The 24,649-nt window shown below is 59.9% G+C and overlaps 1 protein-coding gene across 2 annotated transcripts in view; it reads right to left on the bottom strand.

Moving 5' to 3' along the window:
• Window positions 1-24,649, bottom strand: part of ASTN1 (astrotactin 1) — a 272,757-nt gene that overhangs the window by 5,245 nt on the left and 242,863 nt on the right. For both annotated transcript variants that reach the window (XM_028530660.2, XM_028530661.2), the window contains exons 17-22: window positions 16,651-16,919; window positions 12,791-12,924; window positions 9,156-9,307; window positions 8,026-8,161; window positions 3,451-3,551; window positions 1,213-1,396 (exon numbers count right to left, since the gene is read on the bottom strand). In XM_028530660.2, the coding sequence (XP_028386461.1) occupies window positions 1,213-1,396; window positions 3,451-3,551; window positions 8,026-8,161; window positions 9,156-9,307; window positions 12,791-12,924; window positions 16,651-16,919 (976 nt within the window). The remainder of the gene's footprint in view (window positions 1-1,212; window positions 1,397-3,450; window positions 3,552-8,025; window positions 8,162-9,155; window positions 9,308-12,790; window positions 12,925-16,650; window positions 16,920-24,649) is intronic.

Here is a 24,649-nt window from a genome sequence, read left to right as displayed (position 1 = left end):
GTATTTCAGCCCCCAGCTCAGTCCGGCAGCCTCCGTGAATTTTAGTGGATTGGACTGGACTGACCAGGGGGGATCCTTTCTGCCTGATCTACGACGTGGGCACCAACAGCCTGCTTTGGGGTCCCTCCCACGAGTGATGCTGAAGTGGGGTGACGTATCTCAAGGCAGAGGACCTTGCTCCCCGTGGTTGTCCCTGAGGTCCACGACACCCACGAGCACAACTTCATGTTCCACAAGCTGATAACATTGCACATTTTTTCTAATCTCGTGGAGCCTTGGAAAGCCGGTAGAAGAGCCTCCTGGGAGGGGCGCTTCGGGAGAAGGGAGTCCAGGCGGCAGCGGGCGCTCCTGTGCAGGGCGGTCCGTGCTGCTTCCCTCCCGCCTTCTCCGTCAGCCGGCTCTCCCCTGACTCTTGAGGTACAAGGGAACAATGGGCACTCCCAATGCCCTTGGAAATGAAGACGACGTAGGAATCGTCCGTGCCATTGAAATGGTGACATTTATGTCTCCTGACCAAGAGCTGTATCTTTACACCCAATAAATGTCAGGGGACAAGGGGCGGGAGGAGGATGGGTGGAGGAGGGAGGGGGGAGAGGGGAGTGGGGAGGGGATGATATGAGTAATAACAGGCAGGCATGTGATAAGGTATAGGGCAGTGAGGACATTCCTTAGCGTGTATCAACTTTCTAACCCAGGGCTGACTTTTCACCAAAACTGAGACACACCGAGTTGAAAGCCCCTGGTCGGTTTTCCTCCGAACCCTGGTCCATCTGTCTGCTCTAGGACGGCCAGCCCTCGTGGCCGTCAGGAAACGGTCTGTGGGCTGTATAAAGATTCCTCCCGACCTCACACGTGAAACCGTTTTATTTCGGGAAGACAATCCTAAATGTCCTGTTTCTTTCAGAAGTAAGGAACTAGGGGGCGCCGTCCCGAACAGCAAGCTGTCCTCTAGGACAGCTGGTGATTTCGGGTCCTAACAGAGTGTTTCCAGAGCTCAGGACACACGCCCGTGCCCTGACCACCTAGCTACAGCTCGGGCAGAACCGGCCTGCACGCACCGAGCTGTCTGCAGTCACGGGGCTTCCGTCTGCACGCGCCTAAGCTCCCCGCGGGCACCCAGGCACAGGCCTGAGTGCATCCCTCCTAGCGGAGGAGGCACAGACTCTCCATGAGCCGAGGCCTTGGCAAGAGGCAATGAAGAGTGTCGCTTACCTGGGTCCCAGCTCATCCTCACACCGCCAGGTGAACTCTCCGAAACTCTCGTAGTGCAGGTTGTAGTGGTAGAGGACCCGGTGGAGGGTGGGGGCGCCCAGGTCCAGGAGGGTGTTGTAGGCCGTCTGCTGCTCCTTCCCGCTGGTGTAGCCGTTGAAGAGATTGTAGATCTTGTCTGCTATTTCTGAGGAGGGCAGACCAGACAGATAAATAAGGTTGCACACACACACAGAGATGGTTATATATATAAACATGCATGCATGCACTACTCCATAATTACTTAATAATGAGCCCAGCATCTGGAGAAAGTGGGTTGAGTAATTCCCTTTTACCTTGACCCCATCGGGTTTCCATTGTTTCTGTATAAAATGAAAGCCTTTGACTACAGTACCATCTAGGTCAATTTCAGTCACAATATTCTTCGTCTGTACTCAAGTTTCCTAAACACAGGTAGCCTGAGGCAACAGCTCATGGACTAACACTTCAGGGGTGATGCCATCCCAGGCAAGCAGAGGAAGGATGAAGGCAGGAAGGAGGTGGAGGCACCAGAAGGGGGTGCTCTAGGGAGCGAGGTGGGGGCTGCGTTCAGAGGATGTAGGAAGCTACTGGACCCCCACCGGCCCATCCGTGGAGAGTAGGGGAAGAAGACTTTATTTCAGCAGCCCTCCGTGTTGGTCCGCGGGGCTTCCACACTCGCCCCCGGGACGCATGATCTCCCTGGCACCTGCTGGTCACATGTGCTTAAGTACCCAGCAGGTCCTATAAAAGCAACCGGGAAGCCCTGGGCAGCGGGGCAGGCGTGGGGCTTGGGGAGGAAGCGAGGCGTGCCCAGTCCCGCCTCGAGCCACAGGGGGAGCCTCGAGGGGCCGCAGTACCCAAAAGCCACCTGCGCCCATGACTGCGGAGCCTTGGGGGAGCCACCCGGACCAGAGGGGAAGCCGATCGGTGGTGACACACACATCGCATCCAGTACATTCTGCAGTTCCAAATGAGTAACCTTTCGGTTTAATTTACAGCTTGCGGAGGTCTGCCTCCAAGGCAGACGCTGCAAAGCCGAACTTGGTGAGGTGGCAAAGGGGCAGTGAATTTGGAGAGCCTTGGCATTCTTTCTTACGGCGCTCAGAGCACTTTATCACGAAGTGTTTTCTCACTAAACTTGCCAGAGGAAGGAGACTTGTTTGCATTCCCTTCCCAGACAGCTGGGGACGAAGACCAGCAGCAGTGCTGTCTCAGATCCCAAGTCAAGTCTGCGGATGAAGCGACCAAGGCCATGGGTTCCTAAAGCAGACTTGGCCCCCTGGGCCCCCTGATAACTTAAAGGCACAGCAACCTAATTTCTTGCCCCAGTTCCAAGTGCACGCAGGGCTGCCGGGGACGGTGGGCATCGCTGGGGGAGTTTCTTAGGCCGGAGTGAATGCATTCTCACCCCTGCTGCCCCGAGACACTGCCGCACTTTCATTCCTTCCCTGCTCTGCCCGCCGCCCACGGGGACAGGAGCGCGGTCCTCCCTCCTCAGGGTTCCGAGGGGCCAGCCCAAGGCCGGGCAAGACAGGAGGTCGAAAGAACGTTAGCTGAGTGAGGGGACTCCGGACTCGAGAGCAAGCGGAACCCACATTGGGTTCCTCGGGGACACCTCGCCACACCAGGCTCCCCCAAACCCTTGTGGCCGGCAAGCGTGGCTGCATTAAAGGGAATGTTAGTTCAGAAATCCACTCCAATGTTCAAAATTTAAAAATTCTCAGGCCGTTGAAAAAGGATCCAGAGGTCCAAAGGATGGCGATTTTGAAAATAAAGGTTTGTGATATTACGAGTTATTTGCAAAAGGCCCACTGGGGGCTAAGAACTTGCCGTGGGAATTCCAAGCCCCCCACCACCCCACAAGATGGACACGAGGGCCCCGGTCTGTAAGTGGGGCGTTCAGAGATGGGCGGGGCTGGGCTATGTCTGTCCTTCACTTTTCTGTGCCAGTGTCAGGGGCTGGTGGTGGTCACCCCACTCATGAGACAGGAGACTCCGGGGTGGCTTTTTCTAGACAGGCCCCCGCCCTGTGTGAACGCCCTTCTCTGCCTGACCAACCCACACACCCATCTCGGTGGCCTGATCAAAGCCGGCTCCTCCTCACACTCCTTCCTGGGCCGCCAGTCCCCTCGTGACAAAGATCACAGTTGCTCCCTATCCCCAACGAGGGGAGGTCCCCGGGGCATCCGTGGCAGACCTGCCGGCCCCGGTGCCGCTTACCTTGGGCTTTGACGTCATCCACCACAGGGCAAGGGGTCTTCACAATCACGTCGCTGGGCCGGGAGCGCCGTCCCGTGTTGTCCACGCCCCACAGGGTGAACCTGGCCAAGGGAGGGGGAGTCATTAACAGGGAGCACCGAGGCCCTGGGGACGGCCACATTCTGCCTGGGTGGGGCGGGGTGGGGGTGGCCCCGGCTGCTCCGCCCTGTGACTCCACAACGCACTTCCTGCCACCACCCGGGGCCATCAGGCCTGTGGTCTGGGGCCCCTCGCTGCTTTCTGTGGGGTCCTGTGTTGTTAGCTGCCGTCTGGGGACATTATCTGATGGGAGGCACCGGGGCACAGAGCCCTGGCCCTCAGAGTGGCCCCGCCGACCAGCAGCGAGGGCAACAGGAACTCCCACCTGCGCCCAGACCTGCTGAGCCGTCGGGGACTCCAGGGGTGGGGAGCAGATGCATCTGACAGCCCGGGAGCCGCAGGAAGGGTGCGTATCCATGGAAACGGAGGGTCAGAACCGGGTCTGAGGCCTCCACTCCCCGCCCTGTGGGGGTGATTCAACTCCTTTGGGCTCTGCGTCCCTTATCTGTGAGGTGGGGATGTGAGGAAGCAGAAAACCCCAGCACAGCCCCCGGAGCCCAGTGAGGCTGCCTGACTCAGCTCTACCCTGTTCTGTCCTGTCCTTCTGTCCTGTCCTTCTGTCCTGGCCGTGCTCAGCTGACACTGTGACACCGAGGACTGATGATGGTTCTCGTTAACATCCGAAGCGAAGCGAGGCTGCCAGAGGGGAGGGCCTGGTCCTGCCAGTGGCCAGGGCTCTGCCTCCTGCAGGCGGCTCTTCTCGACCCCAAGATGCCACCCTGAGGGCCCCGGGTGCTGCGTGGCAACATGCCACTGAGCACGGTGACAATGAGAAGTGGCTCTGAGAGCTCCCACCCCACCCACAGGAGGATGGAGACTGGCTGTTAAGGACTGACCCAGTCATTCCTGCTCTGGGCGACAGGGCCAGGGTCCTGCCACTTGGAGAGGACCTCGCAGGTGGCTGACGGGGACGGCCACCTCCGGTGTCCTGCCCAGGCCTCTCACAATAACCCAGCAAGGCTCCTCACTTTCTTGCGTATCCTCACAGGAGGCTCAGGCCCAATGGGGAACGTTCCTCCCTCTTGGAGGAGCCCAGGGAGGAAGACAAGCCCGGGACGAGTGGCCCAGTGCCGCCTGCGGTGAGGCAGCAGCACCTGGGGCAGGAGCAGGGGCAGGACAAGGCGGGGGGGGGGGGGGGGGTACTCTGGGTAGAGAAGGGCCAGCCAGCCTCCCCTGCCCCTCCCCGCTCCTCCTGCAGGGACAGCGGGCACCACACACTGGCAGCCTCCATTGCTCCAGGGCCCCAGTGCTGTGGGGTTTCGACCGCACTGACCTGCCTGGGCGCAGGGCACGGTGGCCAGATGCAGCTGTGGGCTCAGGCCTGCCGGGACCAGGGGCTCGGTCCGTCCCACCGGCTTCTGCCTGGAGCCTCCCCCTGCTCCCCACCCCTAGGTTGTCCCGCCACTCTGGGCAGCCTGGCTGTGGGTCCCAGCTCGCACTAATTTCAGCTAAACTGAAAGAATACTGAGCCGGGGTAAAAATGCCCGTGCTTAAGTCCCAGATGACTCCCACAGCACAGTTCGTGTAAGAGTCAGCTCCGAGGTACTGACGACGTTTAATAAGGTGCTAGGAAAGGAACTGCTTCCCACAGGTGTTTTTCCCCCCACACTTGACTGAGGAATCGTAGACAAACATTCGTGACCCACCACCTTCTAAGTGGCTTGCCCTCAGAGCCACTCCTCAGCCGTCCCAGTGCCCTTGACCCTCCCAGGACACTGAGGAGCCACCCGCTGCTTTTCACTGTGAGAGCCCGGGGAGCACCTCACGCTTGGGAAGCACCACGTGCAGTCCTGCAGTCCTTTGCGGACGGCCACTTCCATGTGCGGTTAGCGTCAGCGTGTCCACCGAGAACAGTCGGAGGACAGGGAGGGGACCGGCCGGTGCCGCTGGGCAGCAGCGAGGAGCCCGGGTCCCAGCCTGGAGGGCCACCATGGGAGCAGGTTCGCTGCGAGCGGCGCAGCCCGGTTCCAGGGCTGAGGGTTCCCAGCCCAGCCCGAGCACCCCCGGGCCTCCCGCCCTGGGCCTCCTGCCGGTGTCCGCTGCTCTCTCGCCCTCCCCTCCTGTGTGGTGGTTTCTGCAGACCCCTCCGGATCTGCCCCGGTCCCCTGGATTACCTGTCCGCTGCCACATGCCCCCAAAGGCCCTGGCTCTCCTGGGGGCCTGTGCCAGGGTGAAGGGGTGGTGCCCTGAAGGCTGGGGTCACCTCCCCACCCCGGCCCCAGACTCCCTGTCTCTGAAAGGAAGCTGCCGGACCGGATACCCTTTCAGGCGGTTCTCAGCCACGGATCCCTAAGTGGTTCCGGCTCGTGGGCCCTCCTCAGAATAAGGTTTTTTTAAGGGTGTTGAATAAAACGCACGGGACAGCCAGCGGTGCTGACGCGCGGCTGTAGCTCTGCAGGCCCAGGCGGGAGCCAGCGTTGTGCTCCACCTGAGGTGCTGGGAGCACGCTTCTGGACCCTCCCGGCAGCCCGGAGTGGCTGGGGGTGGGATGCCACGCGTGGGGAAATGCTAACCGGGATCCCATCCTCACCGCCGGCCATGGCCCAGGCAACCAGCTGTGTGGCTCTGGAAAGGTTACGCCGTGCGGCCGAACCCCAGTCTCCTCAGCTGTAAAACGGGAGCAGCGTCCTCAACCCCACAGGGCTGGGATGGCCCCAGATGCACCCTCCCGGGGTGCGCTCTCGAGGGCCGCCTGCCTTTGTGTCAGAGATGAGAAAACCACGCTGCAGAAACTTGGAAGCTCGCCTGCAATCACTGAGTGGCTAGACGGGAGCCAGGCTTGGGGCCCAGGTGTTCCCCATTCTCAATCAGGGCTCCTGCCCCCCTGCACGCCAGCCTCGCACAGGCCCTGTCCGGCGGTCTGCAGCGCCACCTGGTGGACGCTGGCCGTCTTTCAGCCCCACGCGCTGGCTGGAACTTGTTCAGCCCTCAAGGTTCCTGTTTTACAGGAACCCCCAGACGGGGGCGACCCTGGAAGCTCACCAAGGATGTCCGAGTGGGAGATGCTCTCAGCCTCCCTTCTTTGATCCGGGAAGGTTGGCCGCATCAGGCCCACATGAGGAGGGTCCCCGGGTGGGGGAGGGCTGGCTCTCCCCACAGTCAGCTCCGCCAGCCTGATGGTAAACAGGAGCTTCGAAATTCCTGATTAACAGCGTGCCTCAGCCACGGGAACTGGGAGCCCTCGTTATACATGCAAATTCCAGCTGCACTGCGTTCCAGGCCTGGAGACACCTGAGTTTCACGGCAGGTGCCCTCGTCCTGGGGTTCGCGTGCATGTCTCCCGGCGCTTTCCAGCTCCCGTATGAGACGCTGGTCTTCACGTATCTCACCCTCCCCCGCAGCCCCCAGCACCCGGGCACAGTCCTTTATCCCGCGTCGGAAACACTCAGCCTGGGCATCAGAGGTCACCCTGCAATCAAGCCACTCACACGACTAGTGCTCTTCATCCTTGAACCCCCTGGCCGCGGAGATGGGAGTGATTTATTCCTCGCACCTCGACTCTATTCTCGTGACCTCATCTGTAAATTGTTACATGTTTTTCATCCCGATGGGGTCAACAGGTCCCAGAACTACATCACGACGGCCTCTGCCTCAGCCCCCTAATTTCCCCCTCGTGACTGCGATTCCATCATTATCTCTCCTCTTTCGGGTTCTGCTCTGCCTCTGCTTCATGAATGTCTTAAAAGAGTCGTTCCCGGGGCACACGGGGAGGAACTGGGACGAGCCCACAGAGAGGACGAAGTGCCGTGACTGGGGGTCACTCTTCTTCCTTTGGAGAAAAGTGCCGGCCGTCGGCAGCCTCTGCAAACTACCTGTCCCTCCTCCCCCGGCGCTGGCTTTCTGCGGCAGCCGGGTTCTTGTTGGGCTGTGCCCTCCTCCCCAAACTAGTGACCCCCCTTGACTGACAGCACCCACGGGTTTCCCGGTCTCTTCTATCCTTCTCCCCACCACCTGCTCCCACCCCGAGGACAGCTGCTTTGCTGCTCGCCGCCACGCCCCTTTGCTCCCCCTGGCTGTCTCGCCCGCCTGCTGTGCCTTCCCCAACAGGACCCTCCCCACCGCAAGTCTGCATGATCCGATGCGCGTGACCTCCACTCGAGTTACAATCCAACCCCTTCTCTTCTCTTCCACGTGGTCCCTGCTCTTCCACCTGACGTTACTTACTTTCATTCTGCCTGATGGCAAAGTCAGTTGTTTATCTGTCTCCCCGCTGGGATGCCAGCTCCTTGCAGGGCGGGACTATCATCTCTCCCCTTGCTCCGCCCCCCCTTCCACACTCCAGTGCTTAGAAGCGTCTGTGTAAGGCGGAGTGGGACAAGACTTGAGAGACCCAAGACAGCTCCCGCGTCTCTAAGGGAACTCCAGCAGCAGGAGGGAGCCAGCTGGGAGCCTCGGGCTGTGCGGGTGGGGGCCAGCCGGGCCGCACGGGTCACTCACATGTAGATGGTGTCGGGCTCCAGGCAGCGGATGATGAGCGAGATGGTGGCGAGCTGCCTGTCGGGCACCTGCGAGGGCATGGCACACGGGGACTTGGCGCCCGAGATGATGTCATCCACAAAGCTCAGCACCGTTTCTGCCCGGGGGGAGGGATGGGGAAGGCATGAGGGACCCCGATGGCCAAGCGAGGAGGACGCGGGGCCCACTCAGCGAGGACTTAGCGTGACAATCACCTGGTCCCCACCTGCTGCACTTCCGAGGAGAGGAAGGAGACAGACTTAGAAGGAATGCCTTCTCCTGGCTGTTGCACATTTAGCTCAGAGATTTAGGGACATCTGTGCACAACGAGTTCAGAAACAACTAAGGCAAGATGGACAGGCCACCCTTGCGAGATCTTTCAGGACACGTCCCTGGTGGGAACAGCCGTCTGGTCAGTGGCCGCTGCCGGACCGTGGCAGCACCTGTGTGCACCAGGGGACGGGCCTCGGAAGCAGCAGCCGTGGACAGCAGCCCACGCCCGGAGGCACCGAATGCGTCCCTATGGCCCAGCGGGAGGTCACCAGAGGACATCCGCCCCGCGGCAGGCTGTGGGCGCCACCATCCAGTCGGCGACCATGCCCACACGTCAGTCTGGGGAACGAGTTACACTGACTGTTCCTATGTGTGCATGGTGAAACCGCTGGGCACGAAACGCTTCTCACGGGGCATTTAAGACTTCCTTCGTCCAGCTGGGCCTGGCGAAGGCAGAGTCTGCTGCAGGACAAGACAGGTCAGGGGGGCGGGGGGGGGGGAGTGAGTCTGTCCGCAGAGGCTCTTGCCTGGAGGGAGGTTATTTATTAGCAAAGAAGCCTTTTCTTCTGTAATCAGGGCAGGATTGTCCCCTCACTGTGGGCTCCGGTGACCGGGCCTGTATTGTCCCGTCTTTGTGCGTGTGCCTGGAGGCAATGAAGCGGACACTTCTTTAAAAAAGAAAAAGAACAACAAGATCAAAACAAGGCTGGTCCTTCAGGACTGAACAAGACGGCTGGCGCTTCTGCTGGGGACCGGGCCCAGAGCAGAGCGGGGGCAGGGCAGCCCTCTCGCTCTGCCACCCTGCATCCGGAGGGGCCCCCGCCGCAGGAGATGCTCACCTGTCTCCACCTTGGAGTGGTCCAGCCTGTCGGTGACCTTCTCCTGGCGCAGGAGGTAGTCCACGATCTGGACACCGATGGGGGGCTCCGAGTGCTCCCAGGCCAGGACCACCAGGGTGCTGCTGGGCTCGTGCGTCGTGGACAGTCGCAACCTGAGGGCAGACGGGGTGGGGGGGAACGTGACGTGGGGACCCCGCTGAGCCCGGCGAGGGCCGTCCGATGCCACCGCCGCCAGCCACCTTCCTACCTGCCACCCTGCAGACTCCTCCCTCGAACCTCTTCTTACCCAGCCACTGCGGTGACCCCTCGGAGGGCCCGTGCCCTTCGTGAGAGAGTCCAGTTTCTTGAGGATCCTTGACATCTATGTCGTACTCATCCAAGCGCCGGTTATGGGTTAGGAACTCAACGTGTACTTGTGATTAAGTGGACAGGTGAGGGGAGGACGGATGGACCGCCGCGTCGCACAGGGCCAGGGACAGGAGCGCTGTGGAGGGCTGGGAAGTTTGATTTCTGCATTCCCCGGCTTCCTCCCTTGCTGTGGGTGCTAACCCATCTTGCTCCCCAGGCCTCCTGCGGGTTGGGCCCCGGCCCAGGCTGGAGGTGATGCCCACAGGGTGACGCTCGCTGGGCAAGAGAAAGCTGGCCGCACGTCAGGCTGTCCTCCGGTTGATGTCCTGGGTCTGCAAACTCAGGCCCTCGTTTCAGTGTCTGTTTCTGCTCCCGGGTCACACTGAGTATCCCGATTCCGGATTCCATCCTTTCCTCGCTTCTCCGGGTCCGCGGTCTCGTCCCTCTGTGCGATCGTCCATCTTGGCCGCCCTGGCCCGGCTGCCTCAAACCTCCTGTACGCCGCAGACACTCGGTGGCCGTCACTGCCATTCGCTGGGAGGAATCTCAGGCGGTTTCCACTCCCCGCCTGGCTCTGACTTCACGGGTGTGTGTCTCAGATTTCTCGCCTGCCTCCAACTCCCTGTTTCTTCCTAGACCACTGCGTTCTGGGATTTCTCCCGGGTCCGGCTCATCCCAGCCGCCCTCCCTCACACGTATCCCTGCCACTCACACCCATCCTTGCTTCCCCACCTCGAGACCCCCACCATCCTGCCCTGCTAGCCGCCCCCCCATCGGCTCACAGATGCCTGTCCTTCGCCCCAAGGATCACTGGGCAAGGCGCTGGGGACACCTCACACCAAAGCCATGTTCAGTTTCCCTTCAGCAAAGATTTATTGGGCGCCCGGTGCTGATAAGAAGGTGCTGGGCGGGTGCCGAAGATGGAGGGTGCATCGCGCCAGCCCCAGCCCCTGTTTTTGTGGCGTGGTTACCAGACAAACATACGATTACCCACGTGGTTATAATAACGTGTGATAAGAGCTTCAACAAGAGATCACGGGAGGCTGCGGGAGCCAGGGCGAGGAATCCGACCGGCGGGGAGGTAATGGGAAACACATGTGCCTCGGTGGCTCCCGGCGAAGACGTGCGTAGTTAGCACATGACACGGAGGGTGGACGGGGCCCAGGACGGCGCGGACATTGACACAGGCACTAATCAGAGTCACATGCGCGGTGCTCTGGTGAAGAGCAAGCCCGAGGAAGCGGGCCTTTCTGAGAACTCGGGTTCTGTGAATGCACACACCGAGGCGGGCCTCTACTGGGAAACAGGGGTGTGTGTGGCTGTGTGTGGGGCTGACACGGGCCTGTGCCAAACTCAAGTGCACTTCCAGTTCCAACCTCCGACCGACACTCCGAGTCCCTAAGGCCTGCCTCTAAAAGAAGGGACCGGAGTTAACGGGGCAAGTGCAGCCCCGAGCAGACGCTCCTGTTCGTGACGGACTAGCCCGATTTGCTGTCTGTGACAGTTAGAGAATGCAGGTATCTGAGTGACACCGGCCCCCAGCACCGAGGGTGGGACACTAGTGACCTTGTGTCGGAGACCGGGACCGTTTGGTGGCTTCCGTGTCAGGTGTCCAGGGGCTTTCTTGGTGAGTCGGTCAAGATGCACCATCTTCTTCCAGTGGTTCCCTTTCTACCAAAGGAAGGGACTTTTACTGATAATGAACTTAATCATCTTCTGGCTCAAGAGGTCCAGGTCCCGGCTACAAGAGCAAGAAGCCCAGACTGCTACCCTCACAGAGAAGGCCCGTGGGCGACAGAAGACACTGGCTCGCAATGACCCTCCGCTGTTGTGTTGTCCTCTTTCTCTTCTGTGTTCTTCCTGCCCAGCGCTGGCCCCTTAATGCCCCCCGCACTTCCCCAGGGCAGGCCGGGGGCGGGGTTTGCCAAGACCACCCTCTCCCTTGCTTGCTCCCACCTGCTCGGCCCTGCAGGTTCCGAGGGCCTTGAACCTTGCTTCGGGCTGTCAGAGCCTCACCCGCCTGCCCATGGGGCTGTGCGCCTCCGGCTGGGCCCACTGGCGCCTCGGCACCCTTACTGGACATGATAGTCCCATGCTTCCCTCCGGGGGCAGTGCCGTGCTGCAGACCTGGAGGCCAGAAGGGGCTCCTGCCTTGGGCCCTCCCCGTCGGTTTTTCCCGGATGTTCAGCCAGTCTGTGCAGCCCTCCCCCGAGGGGGAGCGAGCTGCACTCGTTTGTTCTCAGCCACCTCTGCAGCTCCCTGCACACCGCCCGCCGCCCCGGACACAGACTTGCCCTGAGGTTCACCCCCGAGCCTCTGCTCTCCACAGCCGGTCCTCGTCCTGGAGTGCCCTTCCTTGGGGCCCTGGCCTCGTTCCTCCTTTCTCTGGCTGTGACCGGAATCTCCTTGTCTCCAGGGTTTGCTTTTCCACACCGCTCTGGACCCACTTTCCCTCCGACCACTGCCCGCTGGTGTGGGGCCGCCCCACTCTGGCCCCGAGGCCCACGGGGAACCAGCCCCTCATAACCTCGCTTCTTCTTGGGTGCTTCTTCTCCCGGGTGTGGCTATTTCATCTTCCCACCCACCCCCGTCATAAGGCAAAGTCCATTCCCAACTTCTCCTGCCTCCCCACACCCACCGTCGGACACCAAGCCCTGCTGGTCCCACCCAAAGTCCCCTCGCAGGTGTACCTGGCCACACTCGGATGGCTGCTGGCACGGCCTGGCAGCTCTGGCTCCGCTTCCCGCCCCACGACCTTGACAACCGGTTCAGTCCATGCGAGCCCCTCCCCTTGCCTATTAGGGGGCGTGGCTAATAGCGCCTACCAGCCCCACACGGTGCCTGCCGCCCAGTGAGTGGGTCATTGGCCTCGTTCTAGACCTGCCTCCCTCCGAAGCAACAGCACTTTGACCCCCCCAACCCCCCACCCCTCCCGTCGCCAGGCTGTCCTCCATTCTCCGCCTTCGAGCAGAAGGCAAGTGCCGCCTCCTTCATGAAGCCTTCCTCGTTGGGCAACTCTGGACCCAGCGGTCCCCTCCCCACACCGTCTTGAAATGCCTCGTGTAACTGCTAGCAAACCCTCCCTCCTGCCACTGCCTCTGTGCGCCCGCCTCCCCGGAAGCGTAAATGCTCCCTGAAGACGGGGGCTGCCTCACGGCTTCCGTTCTGGTCCCCAGGACCCAGCCCCGAGCTTTGCCAATAATAGTAGACCCTCTCTGATAAGAGTTTGCGGAGTAAACGCCGAGGAGGTGTGGGTGCCAGAGAGAGGCCGTGGCGGGGGCACGTACACAGGCTGTGGGAGAGGCGCGCACGTGGGGAGCCCGTCCGCTCCGAACGCGGTGGAGTCGCAGCGACACCAGTCCTCGATGACGTCGCCGGTCCCGGAGCACCACAGAGAGCTCATGGTGGCCTCCTGCAGGAGCTGCAAGGGAGGGCAGAGCCAAGTGAGTGTCAGGGGCCGGGCCTGAGTCACCAGAATCCAGGGACCGCGCATCAAAGCTCTGCTAGTCCCTACGTAGTAACTTCCAGCTGGCAGGCACCTCCTCACCACTTGCGATCTGAAATTCCTGCCCCGGGAGACCGTTCTGCAAAGCCTGGACCTCCCAGGACCTCGGGGGCCTGTCTCGCTTCAGCACATCGGTTGTCCCCGTGGTTGAGACCCGGGGAGCAAGTCCCACCCCGCCTGCCGTCTCCCTCCGCTCCATCTCCCTCCGCCCCGTCCCAGCGTGCCACGGCCGGGCTCCGCCAGCGGTGACTCTTCACCAGGCAACCAGGGGCCTGCCCTACCACCGCCCCTCGGCCCGAGGCCTCAGCCCTTTCCCCAGGGCCTCCCCGAGCATCCCCCCCGCCCCCTGCACCTGGCCCCATACGCCCTGTGCTTTCCTCCAGCCTGCCTTGGATCTCTCTCACGAGTTCACCCACGAACTCCAGCCCTGCTGGGGTGTCACGTGACCTTGAGCAGACCACATAAACTGGGCTTCCTCCCTGGCGAAGGGGATGGAAACAGCACTTTAGCAGACATCGGTCACGTATAAAGAGTCCACACTAGTCCTCAGTAGATGCCAGCGACCATTATTATCTCGGAATGGCAGGGCTGGCTCTTACAGGGAGGCTTCTGAGTGCCACGGGGCCCAGAGCAGCCCCCCTCACACACGGGGGCTGCACAGCCGCCGGCCACTGTTGCATCCAAGCACCGAGGGTCACACTAGATGGTGAGGGAGCGGACCTCGTGAGGGGCGGTCCCCGGGGAGGAAGTGGACCCTGTGGGCGTGGGGCCCTCCGTGGGGCCCTGCTGCCTCGACCCCAGCCCGGGGTGGGGGGAGGGTGACACTTGCCGCAGGGCCGGCGGGGCCGGCCACGGTCAGAGCTTTCTCTCTGGGTCCGCTCAACAGCTGCAGCCTCGGCTTCCCCAGGGTCCCCCCTCTCTCTGCCCCTCGGTCACCGTCCCCACACACAGCCGGCAAACTTGAGGGAGGAAATGGCTAGCCTGGAAAACTGGGGGCCCAAACACTCAAGAGGAAGAGGAGGAAAGAAGAAGGAAAAGACAACCCTACAAAAACTGTCACGTCCAAGCCAAGGCCAGTAGTGTCCTGTGTGCCAGCCTCTCAGCAGGTGACATAGGCCGTCTGAAACCCGAGTAGTCGGAAGAGCGTCTGTCCCTCCTCCCATCGGGAACCTCTAAGGAGCGGGGGCCGGTTCCTCGTCATCGCTGATTGGTGTCGCGCTTCCGAATGCGCACGGCCCTCCCGGGCGCTGACACTTCGGTTTGAGCTCCGTGACAGATAGTTGTCACGGTTTACAGCGGAGGACACTTAGTGCCAAAGGGATTCGGTGACCCGCTCAGGGCCTCAGGCTCGCGAGCGGGGCGGGGCCAGGGGCGGGGCCAGGGCCTGAGCCAGGGAGACACCCACCCCCCCCTCCCGCGCGCACCCCGGGCTCTCGGAGTCAGCGCGGTGTCCCGCCACGCCCGGCAGGAGGCCCCGTGCGCAGACGCACTCACGCTACGCTCTGCCCGACTGAACCAAATTCAGATCAAAAGGTGTATTTTCTTAAAACGAGGGTAAAGAAGGAGGTCTGGGGCCCCGGGTGGTGGAAAGGATGTTAGAGAAAGAAAAAAAAGAAAGAAAAAAAAATGAGGAAGCATCCCAGGTGTCTCAGTTCCATCAACGAGGTGGGAGCGCAGCAGGTGTGTCTGGGGTGGAAGGGGGTGAGCCCCGGTGTGCTGGGAGGGAGATCCCTGGTTGGGTGTATCATTCGACCTCCTTGGTGCTAGATCGTGACCACAGGTGAGACTGAAAGATGGCATCAGAAGGGTCTAGTCCAAGAGGGGCACAACGAGGCCGAGAGAGGGCAGAAGATGGGCTCAAAGGTCTCTCCGAGAGACACGCCGAGTGGCCGATACCACGATGCGGCATCCCTCACTCCCCCACTCACCTCCGCGCTCCGGGAGCGAGAGCAGAATCAGAAGGAGAGGCAGGGAGGCGGAGAGACGGGCGAAGACAGAACCCGCCCCAGGAAGGAGGGAGAGAAGTGCACGGGCAGCTGACCTCTAGCTCGGACGGGGACGCCTCCCACCCCTACCTAAGACCTGCGCAGGGACGCGGGGCAGGGCGGGTTTGGCAAGCAGGGGACCCAGAAAGGGGGTCGCTGAAGACAAACCCCCTTCGGGGTCCTCACTGTGCTCGTGACGCCCCTGCAGGAAGCAGGGGCTCCTCACCCTCCTGTTCCACCCAGCTGGTCCCCACTCCTCAGCTCTGTGTGCCTGGCCCCGCGGATGCTTCTGGAAGTGAGCTCTGAGCCTGTGGCTCGCAGGCTCGTGCCCAGCAGCTCCTGGGGTGGCAGCTGCAGTGGCAGCAGCCCCAGGTGCTCAGGGGAGGCGGGGGGGGGGGGGGGGGGGGGGGGGGGGGGGCGCGGGGCGCAGGTAGGGCTGGGCATTCAATGAAAGCCACTGCCACTTTGAGTCTCCATGGCGACACAAGCCCCTCCTTCTCTTCATCCCTTAGCGCCCCTCCATGGTCCCTTCTCTCCCACTCTGCTTCTGTAGTCACGCCTATCCAATCGGAGAGGTGCATGTAGGCCAAGGGAACACTTTATCCTCTTGTCCCTGTGAAAACCGTACTCTCAGACACCCCGTGACGGAAGTACGGCAGAGGCAGGCAGGTGAGAGAAACACAGACACGCGAGGGCCCCCTGCTGGGCCAGGCCCTATCTGTGACACACACTGTCACCCACCAGGTGTCCCTTAGAGGAGGACACAGAAAGCAAGTATCACCCTACCTAGGCGGGCACGCCTCTCGGGCAGGTGAGTGGCTCACTGCTGTGACTCTACACGTCTCGTCCCCAAGGTCACCTTTGCCTGCTGTCTCTCAGGCCCCACGCCCTGAGCTTTCACGTTCCCATATTTGTCGTCGTCATTGCTGTCTCTGTTTTGACCCACTCTGCCGTTTCTGTCCCGGAGGAGGGCAGAGACGGTACATGAGTGAAGTCGCCGCCTCGGTCGGGTTTCTTGCCGTCACCCCTCTGGGTCCCCGTTTTTTCTCCTTGCACCTTTGGAGAGGGGGCCCGGGAGGAACAGAGAGGCGGCTGGGAGACGGCGTGACCCCGCCACATAATACACGGCTCTGCGTGGACGTGGCGTTTCGGTCTGAGAGTCAGGGCGCTGGGCGGGAAACCATGCCCTCCGGGCTCAGGCGGCCAGGCTGCTCACCTCTGCCCGGCGTGCTGCTTCTGGTCTCGCTGCCACTGGGCCCAGGCTCGGGGCCAGCCCCAGGCCAACCGGGGGAGGCGGAGCTGAGCCTCCCCCGACGACTGTCCCCGAGACTTCCTGCACCCCAGCTTTGGTGACTGTGAACACTGCACCCCCCCACCTACCTTCTTCCTCCCAGCCCCTGTGGCTCCAAGATCTACACAAAGGCTCCCCTGGGACTCCTGGGTCATCGCCATGGGAGTCGTGAATGCACTGACGTGGGTTAGTGGGCAAACATGCAAATCTAAGCAAATTAGGTGCCTAGATGAGCCGGACAAAAAGTCTCACTAGCCACGGTCCGGCACGGGCTCAGCTGCACCCTGCCACCTCCTCGGGCCGCCCGCAACGCCCTCTGTGGCTGCTGTCGCTGCCTCCCTGAGCCAAGAGCCCCAGGCCTCTTACCCTCTGGGTCTGGTTGTTGGTCACCAGCTCGTAGATGGGGGCCGCCCGGGTCACCTCCAGCAGCACCGGCTCGGCAGGCGTGTCGGGGCTGGAGGTCACGTGGCACAGGGGGCAGGACGAGGGGCACCGGCCCTTGCTCTGGCACTCCATGCGCACTCCCGCCGCCATGCGCTTGGTGCCGGACTCCGACAGGCTGGTGATGTACTCTGGGAATGTCAGCACCTTGGGGTCCCTCTCCCGCTCCTCCGACTCGTCGGAGGGGGAGTTGCCTGCCAGACAGGAGAGGAAGAGGATCGGTGAGGAGGAGGGAGGAGGAAGAGCGAGGGCCGCGTGGCCGCTGAGCGCTGGAGTCCAGTCCTGGGGAGGGCAGAAAAGGTCATGGAGCGGGCAAGAAGGTCATTCTGTCATCCCACTGACTGGGGGGACCCTCCTCCCAGGGACCCCGAGGTGCTCCCAGCGGGAGAGCAGGCTGCTTCCATTCGGAGCATCATCGGCTCCGCCGACCCTCGGGGCCACTCTGCCATTTCTGCACAGGCCTGCGACTGCCGTCGGTGAGGCCGCCTAACAGCAGGGATGGTCCGTGGCTCAGTGTCTGCACCCAGAGAATGGACAGTGCCCACCTCCAGCACTGTCCACGGAGAAAGGACAGCAGATCGCAGAGCCCGTCACACTAGCCAGCACATGTCAAACACCTGCCTTCACAGTTTTCATCGCTATGGGTCGGCGTTACCGAGCCTGTGTGTACCAGGAGCGTGACACTCAATCAAGACCTGCCTTGGCCCTCACATCGGCTCTCCGCATGGAGCTCTGCCATCACACCCATTTCAGAGAGGAGAAGACAGGGGCCCCGGGCCCCAGGATCACACAGCTAATCCACGGTGAGGTCTCAGAGTTGAATCCAGTTTCGGCGGATTCCAAAGCTTTCACTCCCTAGGACGTCTCCGCTTCATTATTAATCAACGCGCTCAAGGTGGGGAGGAAGGTTGGCTTTTTCAAAAAGAGCTGAACTCCAAAGCCCGAAAGACGGGTCCTTACCACCCCGACTGATAAGTAAAGGGGAGGTGGGGGTGGGCTGGCTCTTGGTTTATGTTTTGGTGACAGACAGTGGAAATGCCAGAAAATAGCATGTTTCCCTTATTGCAGAAAGCAGTGCTTGGTATTTCTCTTCCAAGGCCTCCAAGCCCTCATGGCTTTTCCCTTAACTTATTAATTCTGCAGGAAGGAGGAAGTGGAGTCTGCTGGCAAATACCCCGGGGTCCCAGGAGCTCCCTGACCCCTGGCGTCCCAAACACGGGACAAGTACAGGCGGGCCCCGGGGGTTTGCTGGGAACAACGGGCAGCAAGACAGCGATGCTCATGCTTGATGGGCCGAATCTTGGGGGGAACTGGTTGGAAGGTTCCAGAAGGCGATTGCGAGACACGACTCACTGACTTCCCAGCGGAGTTCTCGCTTATGGAGTCCAGGAAGCGCTCCGAGCTCCCCCTCTTGCTCGCTGTGCAATGCGCATCCCATGAGGCCGCCGGGCACCGCGGCCTCCCGCAGGCGCATCCCCGTTACGCGCGTGACGCCTCTTCCCCGCTCACCGACCCCCTCCGCGGCTGCGTGCCGGGACCCCTCCTGCATGCCAAGGCAAAGGGCTCACTCAGGGACTGGGGATGCGGGAGGTAATTTATTTCACATTTGCCGCTGGTTTAATGACGGATGCAGGCAGAGTTGAGCTCAAGCCCTTCCGAGGTTATCAGAGGACGACAAACCCGCACACACCAAAACCAAGGGTGATGTTACCAGGCAGGAGGCCAAGGGCCCACGCCAGGTGGCCGGGAAGTCACTCCAAGCCACGTGGGAATCGTGACTGACAGGTTATGCAATGCATGGCGGGAAGTGTTTGTACAGAGGCCTCATTCCGGCAGAACTGCGCTCACCCAGCGTCCAGCCAGGCCACCTGGACCAGGCAGGATAAAGGGGGGTTGGGGCAGGGGAGGTGGGGTCTTTGAATTCTTGATGTTATTTCTAGAAAAACAGGCCTTTGCTCATTAGGAAAGTGAATGAAATTTTTTTAAAAAAACAGAACAGATATAGTGCTTCTTTTCAAGATAAAAGTGTTACAGCTTTGCCTTGCAAGCCCCCCCCCCCCCCCCCCCCAGACCGCCTGAGGACCTCCCGGCTGGCCCCAGGCCCCTTGGCATCAGATGCATCTCAAGATAATGCACAGCCCCTCCTAGTGGGGAGTGTCTTCAGACAGGAGGCGGGGAAAAGGTTTCCACAAAGTGACCACTAGATGGCGACAGCGAGTGTAAAATGACTCGGAGAGGGAAGGAAAGGTGCAATAAATTCTGTGACCGCCTCGGCATCACAGAAAATGAAGTTATGGAAAAGTAACGCAGCTACTTAAAGAGAAATTGAACTGGCACAATTGTTCTCCATCAATTAATAAAACACTAATGAGTAAAGCAATCCTATCCAACTTACCCTAAGGAGAAAAATATAAAGTGAGAGACACAAGATAATAAGGGGAAAACAAAACTTGTAAGGGAATATTTTTAAAATTCTCCAATCCTTCACATTTGAGTAAAATTTGCTTTGGGTGGTTAATAAGATGCCAAGAAATTCCTTTCCTCTCTCCTGTAATCTTCAAATACCCAGGAACGCCCCTCACCCCCTGCACCCACGTCCACCCAGAGAACCCCCTGCCGGTTCACACTGCTGAGGATGCGCGGGTCTGATAGCCCAGCGCGGCCACTAGAGGGCACTGCGACCCCGCAGCGCCGGGAGCTGGGTGCCCGCCCCGCCCTCCAGCCGTCCGTCATTAAGGCTTTAGTTACGGTGCACATTTGCGGGGCTGCTCCCCTTGTTTCTTCTGTCTTCTGGCTTTCCCAATTAAAATCAAAGCGCTAACCTGAAACCTATATAATTGTATTAACCAGTGCCGCCCCAATATATTCAATAATTTTATTTTTTGAAATCAAGGCGTCGCGACACCTCACCCCCACCCCCACCCCCGCCTCCACTCTATCCTTCAGCCTCCAATTGCGGCCAGGTTAGGGGAAGAGAGGCGAGGCAAGGGGGGTGCAGAAGGAGATGGTGGGAAGCCACCCCACTCCTGTTCTAGTTCAGAACCCCATCTGCTTTCTCCTGAAAATACTCCGGCCCAGATAAAGCGGTCCCCTCTGGGCCCCCCATCACACAGGAAGACGCTTTCTGAAGAGGAGGCGGAGTTCCACAGCAGTGACGGGCTGTGAGCTCCTGAAAGGCTCCAGCAAACAGAGATGTGTGTGTGTGTGTGTGTGTGTGTGTGCATGCACCATTTCTCAAGGAGGAAATGCATTTCCACGAGAGGTTAAACGTACACTTGGGAAATGCCCCTCTGGATGGAGGAGTCCCGTGGTGAAAAGCCTGGTCAATCCCCCTGTGCCTGGAGAGCACCTACAGCCATCGCGTCCGTGCAGGTGAGCGAGTACAAGTCCTGAGAGCTGCAGGGGAGTCCAATCTTCCACACTCACCTTCAGCTCCCCTCGCGCTGCAGCGGGCAGCAGGGAGGTCTGTGTGGACAGGGAAAGGGAGGCGGCTCCCGCTGCTTCCTGGAGACTTAGTGCCCCCCCAACCCTCCCAACCTACCCCCCCTGAGTCCACAGCTGCTTCTCCCCACCTCTCCCCTCTGGTAGGTCCTGGGTAGAAATACTCCAGTAATTTGAGACACCACACCGTCTCTTAATAAGATGAATATTCTGTTTCAAGTCTCTATTTCAAGTACACAGTCTCTGGACATAAGAAATAAGCTACAGTTAAGGTCTTGAAAGACTATAACTGGCACCAGTGCCCTGTGACGGAGATGGCCCGGGTGTGACCTCCTTCCACCCCTTTGCCACAACCCCCCCCACCCACCCGCCCCGAGCTGCTCCCCGGGGAGGCTCTGGAGGCCAGCGGCGGACGGCAGGACGGTTTCCTACAAGTGGAGGGACAGCCAACCTGACATGTAGTTAGCAACCCCTACGCAGCAAAGCATTTTGCAAATACAGTTTGCTATAAATAAATGCCACTTGCTGGAGGCTAAATCTGTACCCTACAGCACAGAGTGGGTGAACTCCCCCCGTGGAGTACCAGGTGTGAGAACACTGGCCTTCTCGGTGACCAAGAGCCCACTGGGGCCATGACCATGGCCTCGGGCGTGTGCACAGCCACCCACCTAGACCCGGGAGCCCATGAGGAGGATGGCAGTGGCCGAGCCATCCTCTGCTCCTGGGAACTGACGGGTCACGAAGGGGACTGCCTGGTTGTGAAGTCCATCAGTACAATTCCTGCAGGATTCTGGGGCTGCTTCAAGGACCTCTCTCTCCAGAGGCGGTGCCCAAGGCCGTGAGATGCTAATGACACCACAGTGAGAGAGACAGAGGTCCTTCACCAGACAGCAAAGATATCAAGTGTGAGCTAATCAGACCCCGGCTTTGGGAGGCGGCTCCGGCCCGTGGGAAAGAAAGTTTGGCATGGGGCAAGCGGGACACCCACCGACAGCCCCACCCCCGGTACTGCCCCCGCCCCCACCCGCCCCAGCCTGCCCCTTACGGTCCACACTGGATGTCCTCAGCCACCTGGGGTCACATTTATGTCCACGCACCCAGGCTCAGACCAGCCTCTCAGGGCGTTTAACCGTGTAGTTGGCCGGGGAGGGCCGGGGATGCTGCGTGGACGGGCTGTGGGGCACACTCACAGATCACAGTGCAGCACGGCGGGTCAGTGACCAGAGGGGGAAGGGCAGGCCGCAGACTGGCCGCCTCTCTCCACCTCCGTGGGCGCGGACGCGTGCCCCCGGCTCAGGAGCTCTGTCTCCCTCGTCCTTGAAGCTGTGCCCCGAGTTTCGGTGTACAAATCCATACCCACGTCCACCTACCTGTCTCTGCCATCTACCTATTACCTGCCACTATCTACCTACTTATCTGTATCTCTCTGTGTATACATGCTACCTTCAAATACACACACACACACACACACACACACACACATCAGAGGAGAAAGTGGGAGTGGCTGTATTAAGTCATGATGAGGGATTCCAAGGTTCTCCTCAAGCAGAATAAAACCACAGCATTTGTGAACCGTCCCTAGTCCCGCCCCACAGCCTCCAGCACTCAAGGAGAAGGGACAAAGCATGACATGCAGGTGACAGCCTGCTCCTCGCCTCCAGCCGGGATCTCCTCCTCAAGTGTAACAAGACCTTAGCGTGCTTGCTTGGAAGTCCACACGAACGTTGGCCCAATGGCACCATGAACTCCGCGCCCCGGACTGCAGCCCCCACTCCCTCCATCCGCACGCCCCCGAGCCTGCCGTTCCGAGGGGGGGGGGGTCCCAGCTCAGCAGGGGGCACCGGCTTCCCAGCTGCCCGAGGCAGGAACCCTGGCTTCCTTGTTGGTTCTGCCCTGCTCTCTCCATCGACCACCCAGGCTCCTCAAGTGCACATTCTTTACCAGCCCCTCTGACCGCCCACCCCTCTGCTCACCCACTGCCGCCCCACAGTCCTGCGGTCTAAGCTGGGAGGTCCCAGTCAGACGGCTGGCTTGACTTCCGGCCTGGCCACCTGCTAGCTGTGTGATTTAAGGCGAGTTTCTGAAGCTCTCTGGGCCGGGGCTCGCTCACTCACGGGGATGACTGAGCTGACGCAGCAAGGCCCTGGTAAACACGAGCTGTCACCATCCACGGAGAGAGGCCGGCAGTGCCGGGGACACAGTCAGCATTCTCCACATGTAACTACTGTCACAATGCCCGTCTGCTCCCCTGCCCCGTCCACCAGCGGCCCCATCGAGTGATGGGCTCCCGGAGGGGAGAAATTACGTTTTCTTCCTCAGTATAACATCCCACAATGCCTAATGTAACTAATGCATTCGACAATTCATTAAACACATATTTACTGAGTGCCTACAAGTGTTTGTTGAATTAATAAACCACTCATAATGACTTGTACACAAAGCCGAGGCTGTCTGTGCCTACAGGTGCTAACTGGATGGGCTGGGTTGAAATTCACTTCTCGCCTTGCTGTCCTGGGTCCTCTGGACATGTCCTGCTTTTCTTCTGAGAAGGGGGTCACCAGTCCAGAGTGAGTTCCACTACCTTCCGGTGCAAACGGCAGTCGGTCAGAGATCCTCTAGCTGCAAAGACTGAAGGAAATACCACCAAAGCACGTTTTGCAAATTTTGTGAAGCAGACACTTGCGTCTCCAAGTCCATTCACGAGCACTGGGCAACTGACGGCCTTGGGCTTCAAGGATTTAAGCGTAAGAAGCGGAGTAGCCAATGCTGGTGTTGGAGGGTAGGCAGCTGTTCGCTTGTGGCTAGAAAATGTGGGACGAATGCAGCCCCTGATGTCACAAAGTGACAAAGGACACGTCACTGTGAGGCCATGGGGACCAGACAGTAGCTGAGGCGGCGGGAGCATCGCTGTGGTGGGGACAGCAGGGGTCCCACGTCACCAGCAAAAAAGGCCGAGATTGTGACAGCAAGAGAGAGACAGGGGCCTTCGGGGACCAAGGGTGGCTGGGAGGAGGCGACAGGGACACCCCGCCCGGTCTCGGCTTGCACATAGAGACCCACCCACGTGTCCAGCCACCCACGCCTCCCTCCCCCGTGGCTCAGAGGAGGCACATCTCTCTTTTGGGATTAAATACTGGAAGGCCATTGGCTCACAACTGTTCGGCATGTTCGGAAAAAGCCCCAACTCCAAAGAGTTCATATTCTTGTCTTTTCCTGAAATCAAATTCAAATTTTACAAAAAATCTGTTGTCAGGATGTATCCTTTATTTTCCATCCTAAAATGAAGGCTAGTGCACGCCTGAGATGCAGTGCTTTGGTATGTCTCCGAGAAGTTTTCTGGAAATGACAGATGGTCTTTGTCATGAGCGTGAGCAGCGTCTCTGGGTGCGGCGAGGGCCAGGGTGATAATTATCAGCCGTCGGTACCCACCAGGCACCTCGGCAAACCGCCATTAGCTGGGAGGCTGGAGAACCCGTGTCTCCTGGAAAATTGGATTTTTGTTTAATTGCTACTTTGCCAGAAAATGCTTACGTTTCCTCCGATCGTTGTTGACATTTTTCTTCTCTAAAAACGCAGCTTTCTGATTTCTGGCTTGCCTCCTGAGGCATTGCCTACAAAGCAGGATTAAACCTTTCCCCAGGTGCCTGCAGGTGATAATTCTCTTCATCAATTACGACTATTCAGATTGGAGGCCGTGGGAGACGGGAATAAAATGGCATCTACAGCCCAAACGGCTTTTTAAAGACTGATCAATAACCTAAGGCCCCGTTTTCTTAAGATTACCTCTTCTTAACGGCCATACTGTCAAACAAACGGTGGTCTGGCCCTGGTCCCCAGCTAATTAGGTTTACGTTACATTCAAGTTTGGGGGTAAGCACGGTGCTTTGTCTTTGCCCAAAGTCGTTTGTCAGCTTTGGCATGGGGATGGTTAATTTAATGACTGCCCTAGCCAACACCCCTATCAGCTTCTTTTCGGCAGTCGGGACTTTCTATTTGGGGTGAGAGGTTAAGTCCAGGCAACAGCAGGACAGCAGCCTCTCCCCAGGGACAAAGAACACAGAGGCCGCCTTTGCTGGCCTGTGACCCCCACTTCTGGCCTTAACCTTGGCGGGGAGAGGAGACAGGACAGCCCAGCCAAGAGACCGCCGCTTGGAGATCCAGCTCCGCACTGCCTGAGAGTTTCAAGACCAAACAACAACAACAACAAACAAAACCAAAAAAGAAGCCCACACAAAAAACCATAATCCAGGAATAACCGGGAAGTCAGGGCTAGGGTTAGACTGTCAAGTGACCCCTCATGGGCTAGCCGGTCTGTCCCCGGAGGGCAAGAAGCTGCCCGGGGCCCTGGCGGACTGGACTGGAGCGGCTCTCCCCCGCAGCCCCGCACCCCGTGAGGTTCAGTGAATACTCAGGGGTGGCAAGCAGCCAAGGGGTTTTAGCTCTTTCCAGTCTCCGTCCGCAACTGCTCAGGCGACAACCCGAA

Source organism: Phyllostomus discolor, chromosome 14, assembly GCF_004126475.2.
Source record: "Phyllostomus discolor isolate MPI-MPIP mPhyDis1 chromosome 14, mPhyDis1.pri.v3, whole genome shotgun sequence".
NCBI classification, from domain to species: domain Eukaryota; kingdom Metazoa; phylum Chordata; class Mammalia; order Chiroptera; family Phyllostomidae; genus Phyllostomus; species Phyllostomus discolor.
The sequence above is the reverse complement of the archived record's forward strand: the minus strand, read 5'-3'. Positions and strand labels throughout refer to the sequence as shown.